Here is a 12,094-nt window from a genome sequence, read left to right as displayed (position 1 = left end):
ACACTATATGCAAGGGAAAGGGTCATTGTCACTTATTGTAGTTCTTCTCTGCCTACGTCTGTATTTATCCTTCCCGGGTCTTTAGGTCTGGGACGAACATCTTCTGTGTGTTACAGAATCCCCCTCTACCTCCTGTCTTTTTGTTTCTGAGAAGAACTTGAGGGGATGATAGCCTTAGGGAATTTAAATGTGATCCCAAGAGATGATGGTTACGTGAATTAATGAGTGGTAAGGCCAGGAACCTTATGAATGTCCGGGCTTCCTCATATAGCTCTATAATAAAATAAATGGTTTTGCCAAGAACAGTAACTTCTTTAATAAGGTAGATTTACATTGGTAATCAGTTTTGGGATGTAAAAATGTGGAACTTTTTGATGCTTAGTTTGTTGTCTTTAGACGTCTTAAAGCAAAGAGACGAAACTATGGAGAATATTCCTTTTTAACGTTAACAAACTTTATTTGTATATCCACTTCTTGGTTTTACCTTAAACTATAGTTATAAGAATCTTTATCACTATTTAAAGATATGAAGAAAATAGCCCTAGGCCAGAAAGTTTACATTTTCTCTCTTAACTTTTCAGAATGTCTCCTCCTTAGTTCTGTCCTCCTCCCTCTATAACTCAGTATTGGCACATGAGATCATAAGTGTTGCACATACTCTTTATTACCTATATTTTTCACTTAATTTATTTTAGAGCTGTGTCTATATCAGTATAAATTCTTGCTCATTCTTTTAACATTAGCTCATTCTTTTTAACATTAAAATTGTGTATTTTATGATAATACCATTTATTTAACTATTCTCCTCTCGATAGATGTTTGTTTCCAGTTTTTGCTGTTACAAAACATATTATGATAAACATCTGTGTTTCCGTGTGTGTTTATGTATTTTTCCAGATATACCTGTAAGGAAAAATTTTTTTCATTATAATTGCTACGAAAGTGGATATGTGCATTTACAGTATCAGTAAAGATAATATTGCCAGATTGCCTGCCAAAAAGATTGTATGGGTTTATAGTTGGACAAGCAGCATTGGAGCTTACCTGTTTCCACCACTATCTTGTATTATTGGACTCTAAAGTGTTGCCAGTTTGGTGGAGGAAGAATTCTAAATGTTTTCATTTACATTTCTTTGAGGGTATACTGATACATATTTTACAATCTAAATAGCCACACTGTAGTTGCTAATTTCTGCGTTCTCTTTGTTCTAGAAAGATACAATCCTTCTTCTAAAACTTCAAATGGACACCAGTCTAAATCGTAAGTTTATTGCTTAATAAGTTTATCCGTTTTGCTAAAAGTCTATGTGTAGTGTCTGCATACCAGAACAGTTAGAAATGTGTCCTTAATCTTTTAAGGAAGGGGTATGCAAATGTTTATGTAAAGGGCCAGATAGTGAATTATTTTAGGATTTAGGGGCTAGATGGCTTTTGTCCCAACTAACCAGCTCTGCCATTGTAGCATGAAAGCAAATATAGACTCTGGGTGTCGTTGTGTTCCAATAAAACTTTTTTACAAAACAAGTAGTAGTCTTTATTTGACTTGTGGGCCATAGTTTGCCTTCCCCTCCTCTGAGATTACAGATTTTTCTCATCTCTTAGAGATGTGTGTATTTGTGTTTGTGTGTAGGTTGATAGTTTTTAATAAAGAAGACCAAAAAATACAGGATTCTTCTTCGTAAGCCCTCCATTTAACTGCTAAATGTAGAATATTAAATCAGCATAGTTTGTACTATATTTGTTTTCCTACTTCTTTAGTAGAACCAGGAATATATATCAAAATGTAATCAGGCTAGTATATTGGGTGATAATAAATTCCAGCTTCAAAAGTGAACTCCTGAATTCCTGAGACCACAAGTTAACTCCATGATTAAAACAAAATTCTAAAGAAATGGTGGCCACAGTGCTAGCTTTCTAAACTACAACATACAGTCTTGATAACCTCAGCCTCTTCAGCTGAACAGAGGAAGAACTGAGTGAGAATAACTTATGTGAAATGCAACAAGTCCCCCTCACTGTTAGAGAATTCAAATTATATTCATATTTATCATACTTATTCATATGCAAAGAATTGATAAGGGCCTACCATATATGTGTGTATTACTTGTTGCTGAGGGAGCGAAAGCCTGCAGGACCTTGAGCAGTCTGGTAAAAGCTTTGACATATCCACATGTGTGAGCAGGTTCATTGAGCTGCCATTATTAAATCATAAGGGCTGAGAGAATTCAGAGCAAGTACATTTCCTTATAGGATGTCATTCATAGACATGTACCAAGCCCTTGTCCAAAAGAAAACTCTTTTTTTCTGTCCCGCTTAACCAGGCCAGCCTTAAAACATTTTTCATAATTCTGTAATTATCTGGGTACTTTGTTTCAAGGTGATCTCTTATATGATCATCTGAATTTGGGGTCAGATTTAGAAACTCAGGTGAAGTTTTTGAGGGGAAAGTATTAATAGTTACTGAAGTGAAAGAAGATTTCCTTCCCACTGATTGGAGAGTGTCATGAAATTTTAAGAAGAAAGGTAATGGAACTGCTGGTAATGAGATATTAAATTTTTCTAGTCGTAGTTTTCCCTAAGCTTTGTATTAATTTTTGCTCTTCTGTAAAAAGGCAAGGAGTGTTTTGTGGGTCATTACTCAGATTTTTAATTTTAATTATGATTTTTTGGCCTTAAGGAAAAAAAAATTTAATGTTTATTTGAGAGAGAGAGAGAGAGAGAGAGAGAGAGAAACAGAGTGCAGGCGGGGGAGGGTGAGAGAGAGACACACACAGAATCCGAAGCAGGCTCCAGGCTCTGAGCTGTTAGCACAGAGCCTGCCGCAGGGCTTGAACCCACAAATGCGAGATCACGACCTGAGCCAAAGTCGGATGGTTAACTGAACCACCCAGGAGCCTCTAGGCAATTTTAAATTTGTAATTTTACTTTGAAAAGTGAATTTCAGAAATTGTCAGTTCATGTTTTTTTAATTGATTTGAGTTTTGATGAAGGAGGGTTTGGAACCTGGAATTTGTTTTTAATTCATACACTGTCATTTCTATTTTATAGATAAGGTTTTTATCCAAAACTGTTACTTTTCCAGAGGGCATTCTTTTTTTTTTTTTTTTTTTTTTTTTAATGAAATTTATTGACAAATTGGTTTCCATACAACACCCAGTGCTCATCCCAAAAGGTGCCCTCCTCAATACCCATGACCCACCCTCTCCTCCCTCCCACCCCCCATCAACCCTCAGTTTGTTCTCAGTTTTTAACAGTCTCTTATGCTTTGGCTCTCTCCCATTCTAACCTCTTTTTTTTTTTTTTTCCTTCCCCTCCCCCATGGGTTCCTGTTAAGTTTCTCAGGATCCACATAAGAGTGAAACCATATGGTATCTGTCTTTCTCTGTATAGCTTATTTCACTTAGCATCACACTCTCCAGTTCCATCCACGTTGCTACAAAAGGCCATATTTCATTTTTTCTCATTGCCACGTAATATTCCATTGTGTATATAAACCACAATTTCTTTATCCATTCATCAGTTGATGGACATTTAGGCTCTTTCCATAATTTGGCTATTGTTGAGAGTGCTGCTATGAACATTGGGGTACAAGTGCCCCTATGCATCAGTACTCCTGTATCCCTTGGATAAATTCCTAGCAGTGCTATTGCTGGGTCATAGGGTAGGTCTATTTTTAATTTTCTGAGGAACCTCCACACTGCTTTCCAGAGCGGCTGCACCAATTTGCATTCCCACCAACAGTGCAAGAGGGTTCCCGTTTCTCCACATCCTCTCCAGCATCTATAGTCTCCTGATTTGTTCATTTTGGCCACTCTGACTGGCGTGAGGTGATACCTGAGTGTGGTTTTGATTTGTAGTTCCCTGATAAGGAGCGACGCTGAACATCTTTTCATGTGCCTGTTGGCCATCCGGATGTCTTCTTTAGAGAAGTGTCTATTCATGTTTTCTGCCCATTTCTTCACTGGGTTATTTGTTTTTCGGGTGTGGAGTTTGGTGAGCTCTTTATAGATTTTGGATACTAGCCCTTTGTCCGATGTGTCATTTGCGAATATCTTTTCCCATTCCGTTGGTTGCCTTTTAGTTTTGTTGGTTGTTTCCTTTGCTGTGCAGAAGCTTTTTATCTTCATAAGGTCCCAGTAATTCACTTTTGCTTTTAATTCCCTTGCCTTTGGGGATGTGTCGAGTAAGAGATTGCTACGGCTGAGGTCAGAGAGGTCTTTTCCTGCTTTCTCCTCTAAGGTTTTGATGGTTTCCTGTCTCACATTTAGGTCCTTTATCCATTTTGAGTTTATTTTGTGAATGGTGTGAGAAAGTGGTCTAGTTTCAACCTTCTGCATGTTGCTGTCCAGTTCTCCCAGCACCATTTGTTAAAGAGGCTGTCTTTTTTCCATTGGATGTTCTTTCCTGCTTTGTCAAAGATGAGTTGGCCATATGTTTGTGGGTCTAGTTCTGGGGTTTCTATTCTATTCCATTGGTCTATGTGTCTGTTTTTGTGCCAGGGCATTCTTCTTTCATAGCAAGACATTTATGAACTAGCACTTTGACTTAGTGTTCTGGTTTTCACAGTTACCTAGTTGTATGAATCTCTTTGTGATACATGAGGGACAGTGAAAGAGAATTGGTGATATTTTCATTTTATCTTCCTTCTTTTTAGGAGTTATATCTCTCTAGTGGACTGTTGAGTATGAGTATGGTAATTTGATTTAATATGAATGAGTGTGTGTGTATGTAATTAGAGAAAAATAGAGAAAACAAGTAGAGAGAGGTTGTAGAATGTGGTTTATTTAATTAGAAAAGAAGGATATGTATTTTACTTATGGAAAAGTGAGAGCTTGTGAAAATGTTAAATTCCTACTTTTCTCACTTTGTACTCTGGATGTGAACCAAAACAGAGTAAAATTTACTGGCTCTTTTCTTTGTTTTTTAATTAAATCTTTGGCTACCACAGTGATTATTTCTAGAATGATTAGTAAATATTTAATACTCTGGTGTGCCATGATAAACTGTTACAAAAATACTAATTCTTTCTGCATTTTCCCTTTAGTATGTTAAAAGATGACTTAAAACTAAGCAGCAGTGAAGACAGCGATGGGGAGCAGGTATGTCTACTGCTTTATGAGTTTGCCAGTTTCATACACTGTGTGTTTTCATTGTATTTTATAAGAATTATGGTTGAATGATATATTTATGAGCCATTTATTTAAAAGAAGTTCCTTACTGCTTTCTGACAGTGTAATGTTCTTTTTCTGCTCTGTCTTTAAATCTCCATTTTTTTTAATTGGCTCTTCTTTAATAGTTATGGTGGATCAGAACTTACTCATGAAGCATAAGATTGTTGACAAGAACTATTAACAAATCTTTTCATCTTAGCCTGATAATTAGTTATTCTTTAGGTAAAAACATTATGTCCTAAATGTTAGGTAAACATTGATGCATACATTAGAGCTGCTAGTGTTCCTGTTAAGAGTTCAAATATTGTTCACATTAAGCAGATAGAGTGTTGTTTATTCATTCACAGATTTCCTCTCGTTTTACTTTTAGGATTGTGATAAGACAATGCCAAGGAGTACACCAGGAAGGTATGCATCCTTTTATTTTGTTTTATTTGTAGAGGTGGGAATTACCTGATAGAATTGTAGTGTTATAATAATTGACCTTACATCGGCACCTGGGTGGCTCAGTCAGGTAAGCGACTGACTTCGGCTCAGGTCATGAGCTCGGCTCACAGTTCATGAGTTGGAACCCCGTGTCCAGCTCTGTGCTGACAGCTCAGAGCCTGGAGCCTGCTCCAGATTCTGTCTCCCTCTCTCTCTGACCCTTCCCTGCTCATGCTCTCCCTCTCTGTCTCTCTCAAAAATAAATAAACATTAAAAAAAAATTGACCTTACACAGTAAATATTACTGTGGTGGTGATTGTACAATCGTGTAAATTAACTAAATATCATCAGATTGTAAACTTAACATGAATGAATTCTGTGGTATGTAAATCATACCTCAAGAAAACCGTTTCTAACAGGTAAGTACCAGTGGCTGAGCAGCATATTAGAAACTTTTTATGAAGTATTTATTTCATTTATAAATAAAGTTCTGGATTCATAGAATTGTAACAGTATAACAGTAAACATTTTATAAAGTTGGTTTTCAGATTTGGATATTTTCCTGTTGTCATTGTGGAAAAAAACCCTAACTTTCTCATTTATATGTTTTCTTTCTTTTAGTAACTCTGAACCTTCACACCATAATAGTGAAGGAGCAGATAACTCCAGGGATGATTCTAGCAGCCACAGTGGATCTGAAAGCAGCTCTGGATCTGACTCTGAGAGTGAAAGTAGTTCCAGTGACAGTGAGGCAAACGAGCCATCCCAGAGTGCATCTCCTGAGGTGAGAGGGAGACAGGGGTACCACCTTCCATGGGTCTCTCATGGCCTCTGTTGATGGCCATTTAAGACTTGATTCAAATCTAGGTGGCTAGATTTGGCCACTGGGTGGCTCAGTCATTAAGGATTTGACTTTAGGTCACGTTATGATCTCAGGGTTTCTCAGTTCAAGTCCTGTATCAGGTGAGCTCCAGCCCTACTTTGAGTGAGCCCAACCTCTCCCTCCCCCCCCCCCCCCCCGCCCCCTCTCTCTCAGCCCCTTACTCACTTGTGCCCTCTGTCTTTCAAAAAAAAAAAAAAAGAGTCAGATATAAAAAGTGAAGGAAAGAAGGTTAAGAAATTGAACTGTGTATCTTGGAGGAACCTTCGATACTTCAGTGTCCTTGTTACTTGAATAAATGTTTGGTCTAGATTAGGAATTTTATCTTTGAAGTTGGGTTCCTGACAGGAATCTTTAATGTTTAAAGGCCATTTGTAACATTAAGCTTATCTCCTCATTCAAGTGATGAGAGCTCTGATAGTCAATATTCAGCCCTTTGCTTTAGTTCAATCAAAAGTATGAAAAACAGATGGCTCTGTGCTCTTAGACATTGTATTTTTGTTTCTGTTTTTCAGCCTGAACCACCACCAACAAACAAATGGCAACTTGATAATTGGTTGAATAAAGTGAACCCACATAAAGTGTCACCAGCTTCTTCTGTGGACAGTAACATCCCCTCATCTCAAGGCTATAAAAAGGAAGGCCGAGAACAGGGCACCGGGAATAGCTACACTGATCCAGGGGGGCCTAAAGAAACAAGTTCTGCTACTCCTGGACGAGACTCCAAGACTGTCCAAAAGGGATCAGACAGTGGGCGCGGGAGGCAGAAGTCCCCTGCACAGAGTGACAGTACAACACAGAGGAGAACTGTAGGCAAAAAACAACCCAAAAAGGCTGAGAAGGCAGCTGCTGAAGAGCCCCGGGGAGGCCTGAAGATAGAAAGTGAAACCCCTGTAGACATGGCTACCAGCATGCCTTCCAGCAGACACAAAGCAGCCACCAAAGGCTCAAGGAAACCCAATATAAAAAAGGAGTCCAAATCTTCCCCTCGACCTTCTGCAGAAAAAAAGAAATACAAGTCAACGAGTAAATCTTCCCAGAAATCAAGGGAAATCATAGAAACAGATACCTCATCCTCAGATTCGGATGAAAGCGAGAGCCTTCCTCCTTCCTCACAAACTCCTAAGTACCCTGAGAGTAACAGGACTCCTGTGAAACCCTCCTCAGTGGAGGAAGAAGATAGCTTTTTTCGGCAACGAATGTTCTCTCCTATGGAAGAGAAGGAACTTCTTTCACCCCTCAGTGAGCCTGATGACAGGTATCCACTTATTGTGAAGATTGACCTGAATCTCTTGACCAGAATACCAGGAAAGCCTTACAAAGAAACAGAGCCACCCAAGGGGGAAAAGAAAAATGTGCCAGAAAAGCACACAAGAGAGGCTCAGAAACAAGCCTCAGAAAAAGTTTCCAACAAAGGCAAGAGGAAACACAAGGTTTGTAAAGGGTTTTTGTTGTTGTTTTGTTTTTAAACATCAGACCCTGAAATGCAGTGGAAATCTCGGTAAGCCAGAAAATACCTGGTTGAGTTATAGCTGTGAGAGAAAATAGAGGGGAAGCCCAAGACCCAAGTGAAGCTACAGACAGAACAGTCCTTCAGGACCAGTGTGCCTCTGCCTGGCTCCTTTAATGAAGCAGGATAGTTTCTGATCAAGTAAGAAATGAGCCAGTGCTTCTGTCCAGAGTATGTACTGGCCAGCGTATAGATGAGAGTGAAGCAGGGGTTGCAAACAGGCCTTCACAACATTGTTAAAATTTTGATTTTAAATGTCTTTAGTTGGGATATATATTTTCCAGGTTGTCACGTTCTCTTTAAAAATAATTTTTTTTTTAATGTTTATGTATATTTGAGAGAGAAAGAGAGCAGGGGAGGGGTAGAGAGAGAGGGAGACACAGAATCTGAAGCAGGCTCCCGGCTCTGAGCTGTCCACACAGAGCCCGAAGCAGAGCCCAAACTCCCAAACCACGAGATCATGACTTGAGCAGAAGTTGGACGCTTAACCAACTGAGCTACCCAGGTGCCCCCAGGCTGTCACATTCTGTAACACTCTCTTCTATCTTAGACCCAGACCAAGTCACACTCTTTAAATTACTAATTCCAGATAAAAAATGGGCTCATCAGTTTTGGACAAATTCTTTTTTTTTTTTTTTTTTTTGGGGGGGGGGGACAGAGAGAGACAGAGCATGAACGGGGGAGGGGCAGAGAGAGAGGGAGACATAGAATCAGAAACAGGCTCCAGGCTCTGAGCTATCAGCCCAGAGCCTGACGCAGGGCTTGAACTCCCAGACCGTGAGATCGTGACCTGGCTGAAGTCGGGTGCTTAACCGACCGCGCCACCCAGGCGCCCCAGTTTTGGACAAATTCTTAAGAATTTCACCAATCCTTTGTACATACCTGTGCCCCAGCTTTTTTTTTCCTTTTTGACCATCCATGTCTGCAGGTTTAAAACTAAGCACATCTGCTGGCACATGGCCAACTCTTGTCCTTAAAGTCTTTTGTGATAGTTTGGATTTAGAGATGATGCTGAGTATATAATGTCAGCCTTTTTAAACTGAGGAAATGTGAAAACTCACAGATGTCTTTGATTTGAGGATAATGACATGTAATGAAAAGAGCTGAACAACTTATGAGTATAGACAGATTCTTTGGGGGAAAAACCAGCTTGATCTTTCAGGTCTAGTGAGACATTTTTAGAGGAAAGAAAATCTTAATGATTTATATTAAAAAAAATTTCTTTTGAATGTTTATTTATTTTTGAGAGAGAGAGGGAGGGAGGGACAGAGAGAGAGGGAGACACAGTATTGGAAGTAGGTTCCAGGCTCTCAGCTGTCAGCACAGAGCCCCACACGGGGCTGGAGCCCACAAACAGTGACATCATGACCTGAGCCAAAGTCAGACGCTCAACTGACTGGGCCACCCAGGCTCAGGTAGAGCCACCCAGTCTACCAGGTAGACTCAGAGCAAAACCCCAATCCCAGTTGACCGTGGCAATCTCACATCAGAGGATAGAAAGAATAAAGCATTTTTTAAAATGAGTGAACTGGAGGTTTTTCCTCTGTTTTTTTTTTCTTAAAACCACAGTACAGAAGTGCAGATGATGATACATATTTGGACAAACTAGAATAATACCCTTTTTTTAATCTTCAAAAATATATGATTTATAAAAATATGAATTTCTAGAAAAATGAAGCTTACTATTTTCAGTGCTATAGCTAATGAGTTTCCATTATTGTAGTATAGGGAAGCTTTTTAGACCAGTAAGTTTAGGGCTGCTGCCCCTGTAGAGCTGCAACCTCAGATTGCTGGACTTGGGATTTAATTCATAGAATTACATGAAATAAGAGCTTATAAATAAATGATGGACTCTGCTCTTTAGATGACTAAGGTGCTTCTTATGGAACTAAAAAATGGTCCTTTTATGCTTAAAAAGTATTACATGTTATGAGATTTGATATAATACAGAGATAGAATATGTAATGTCCTTTTTACTCTTGTTTAAAATTCTACAATATATAACTTACAACAAAATCCCCTTCTTCTAAAAGAAATTCTCCATACTCCTCCCCTTCCCCACATCTCATTGGCATGTTATATTCCTCCCAAGGTTTGGTTTTTTGGTTGTTTTTTTTTTAAGAGAGCAGGGGAGGGGCAGAGAGAGGGGGAGAGCATCTTAAGCAGGCTTCATGCTCAGCACATAGCCCGACACGAGGCTCAATCTCATGACCCTGAGATCATAACCTGAGCTGAAGTCAGAAGTCAGATGCTGACTGAGCCACCTGGGAGCCCCCCAAGTTTTTTTATATCGATACCTGTAAGTCAGATTTTGATTTTATAAAATCAGAATCAAGTTAGGAAACTTAGTAATGGTTTTTTGAGTGTCCTGACTTTGGTAAAATTGTCAGGGGTAGTTTCTGAAGATAAATCAGATGGTACTGAGAGGAGTCCCAGCTAAGAGTAATGATGGATTTAGATTATTTTTCTCATGTTTTTTTGTTTTGTTTTTTTTTTAATTTTTGTTTTTAACGTTTATTTATTTTTGAGACAGAGAGAGACAGAGCATGAACAGGGGAGGATCAGAGAGGGAGACACAGAATCTGAAACAGGCTCCAGGCTCTGAGCTGTCAGCACGGAGCCCGACATGGGGCTCGAACTCACGGACTGCGAGGTCATGACCCGAGCCGAAGTCGGCCGCTCAACCGACTGAGCCACCCAGGCGCTCCTGTTTTGTTTTGTTTTTAATGTTTATTTATTTTTGATAGAGACACAGTGCAAGCATGGGAGGGGCAGAGAGAGGGAGACACAGAATGCGAAGTAGGCTCCAGGCTCTTGAGCTGTCAACACAGAGCCCCATGCGGGGCTTGAACTCCTAGGCTGTGAGATCATGATCTGGGCTGAAGCTGACCGCTCAACCGACTGACCCACCCGGATGCCCCTGGTTTTGTCTTGTCTTTAATGTTCATTTATTTTTGAGAGATAGCATGTGTGCGAGCAGGGGAGGAGGGGCAGAGAGAGAGAGAGACAGAGGATACGAAGCAGGCTCCACACTGACAACAGAGAGCCACACGTTGGGGCTCAAACTCATAAACAAGAGATCATGACCCAAGGCAAAGTTGGACACTTAACCAACTGAACCACCCAGGTGCCCCCTCGTGTTTTTATGTGTCCACTTTCAATCTTTTGTGTAAGGGAACAGATTTCTTTGTTAGAGTAGAATGTTTGCAATCTTGGGCCCTGATACTTGAAGCAGTAAGAAAATTTACAATCACTCAGGAGAGTAGCTTTGGTAATTATAGATAGGCTAATAGCTTTTGTTTTAGCAAAAAGAGTCTTTCAAAATCATCAGGTTTGGCTATAATAAAAAATATGACAGTAGCAAGTATTGGCAGAGATGTGGAGGAGTTAGAATTTTATATGGTGCTGGTGGGAATATAAAATGATGTGTAGCCACTTTGGAACACAGTTTCAGCAGTTCCTCAAAAAGTTAAAGGTAGTGTTACTTAATTTTTTTTAATTTTAATTTTTTAATGTTTATTTATTTTTGAGAGAGAGAGAGTGCAAGCAGAAGAGGAGGGGGGAGAGAGAGAGAGAGAGAGAGAGAGAGAGAGAGAGAGAGAGAGAGAGAGATACAGAATCTGAAGCAGACTCCAGGCTCTGAACTGTCAGTACAGAGCCCGACGCGGGGCTTGAACCCACGAAATGTGAGATCATGACCCAAGCCGAAGTCGGATACTTAATCGGCTGAGCCACCCAGGCACCCCAGTGTTACTTTATGACCCAAAAATTCCAATCCATTCCACTTAAGTATATACCCAAGAGAAAAGAAAACATGTCTACCCCCAAATTTATACTTGAATGTTCACAGGAGTATTGTTTGTATTAGCCAAGAAGTGGAGACAACTCAAATGGCCATTAAGTGATGAATGGGTAGATAAAATGTGGTATATGCATACAATGGAGTATATTCAGGTATGAAAACAAATGAAGTGCTGATACATGCTAAAGCATGGATGAACTTTAAAAATATACTAAGTGACAGGAGGCAGACACAAAAGACCACATATATGATTCCATTTATATAAAATGTCTAGAATAGGCAAATCTATAAAGATGAAATACATT

At 39.5% G+C, this 12,094-nt stretch overlaps 1 protein-coding gene across 3 annotated transcripts in view; it reads left to right on the top strand.

The window, feature by feature from the left end:
• Nucleotides 1–12,094, top strand: part of AFF4 (AF4/FMR2 family member 4) — a 97,292-nt gene that overhangs the window by 64,930 nt on the left and 20,268 nt on the right. For all 3 annotated transcript variants that reach the window (XM_043587702.1, XM_043587681.1, XM_043587691.1), the window contains 5 exons: nt 1,213–1,261; nt 5,045–5,099; nt 5,542–5,579; nt 6,219–6,381; nt 6,993–7,910. In XM_043587702.1, the coding sequence (XP_043443637.1) occupies nt 1,213–1,261; nt 5,045–5,099; nt 5,542–5,579; nt 6,219–6,381; nt 6,993–7,910 (1,223 nt within the window). The remainder of the gene's footprint in view (nt 1–1,212; nt 1,262–5,044; nt 5,100–5,541; nt 5,580–6,218; nt 6,382–6,992; nt 7,911–12,094) is intronic.

Source organism: Prionailurus bengalensis, chromosome A1 (assembly GCF_016509475.1).
Source record: "Prionailurus bengalensis isolate Pbe53 chromosome A1, Fcat_Pben_1.1_paternal_pri, whole genome shotgun sequence".
NCBI classification, from domain to species: domain Eukaryota; kingdom Metazoa; phylum Chordata; class Mammalia; order Carnivora; family Felidae; genus Prionailurus; species Prionailurus bengalensis.
This window is presented reverse-complemented; position numbering and strand designations above follow the sequence as displayed.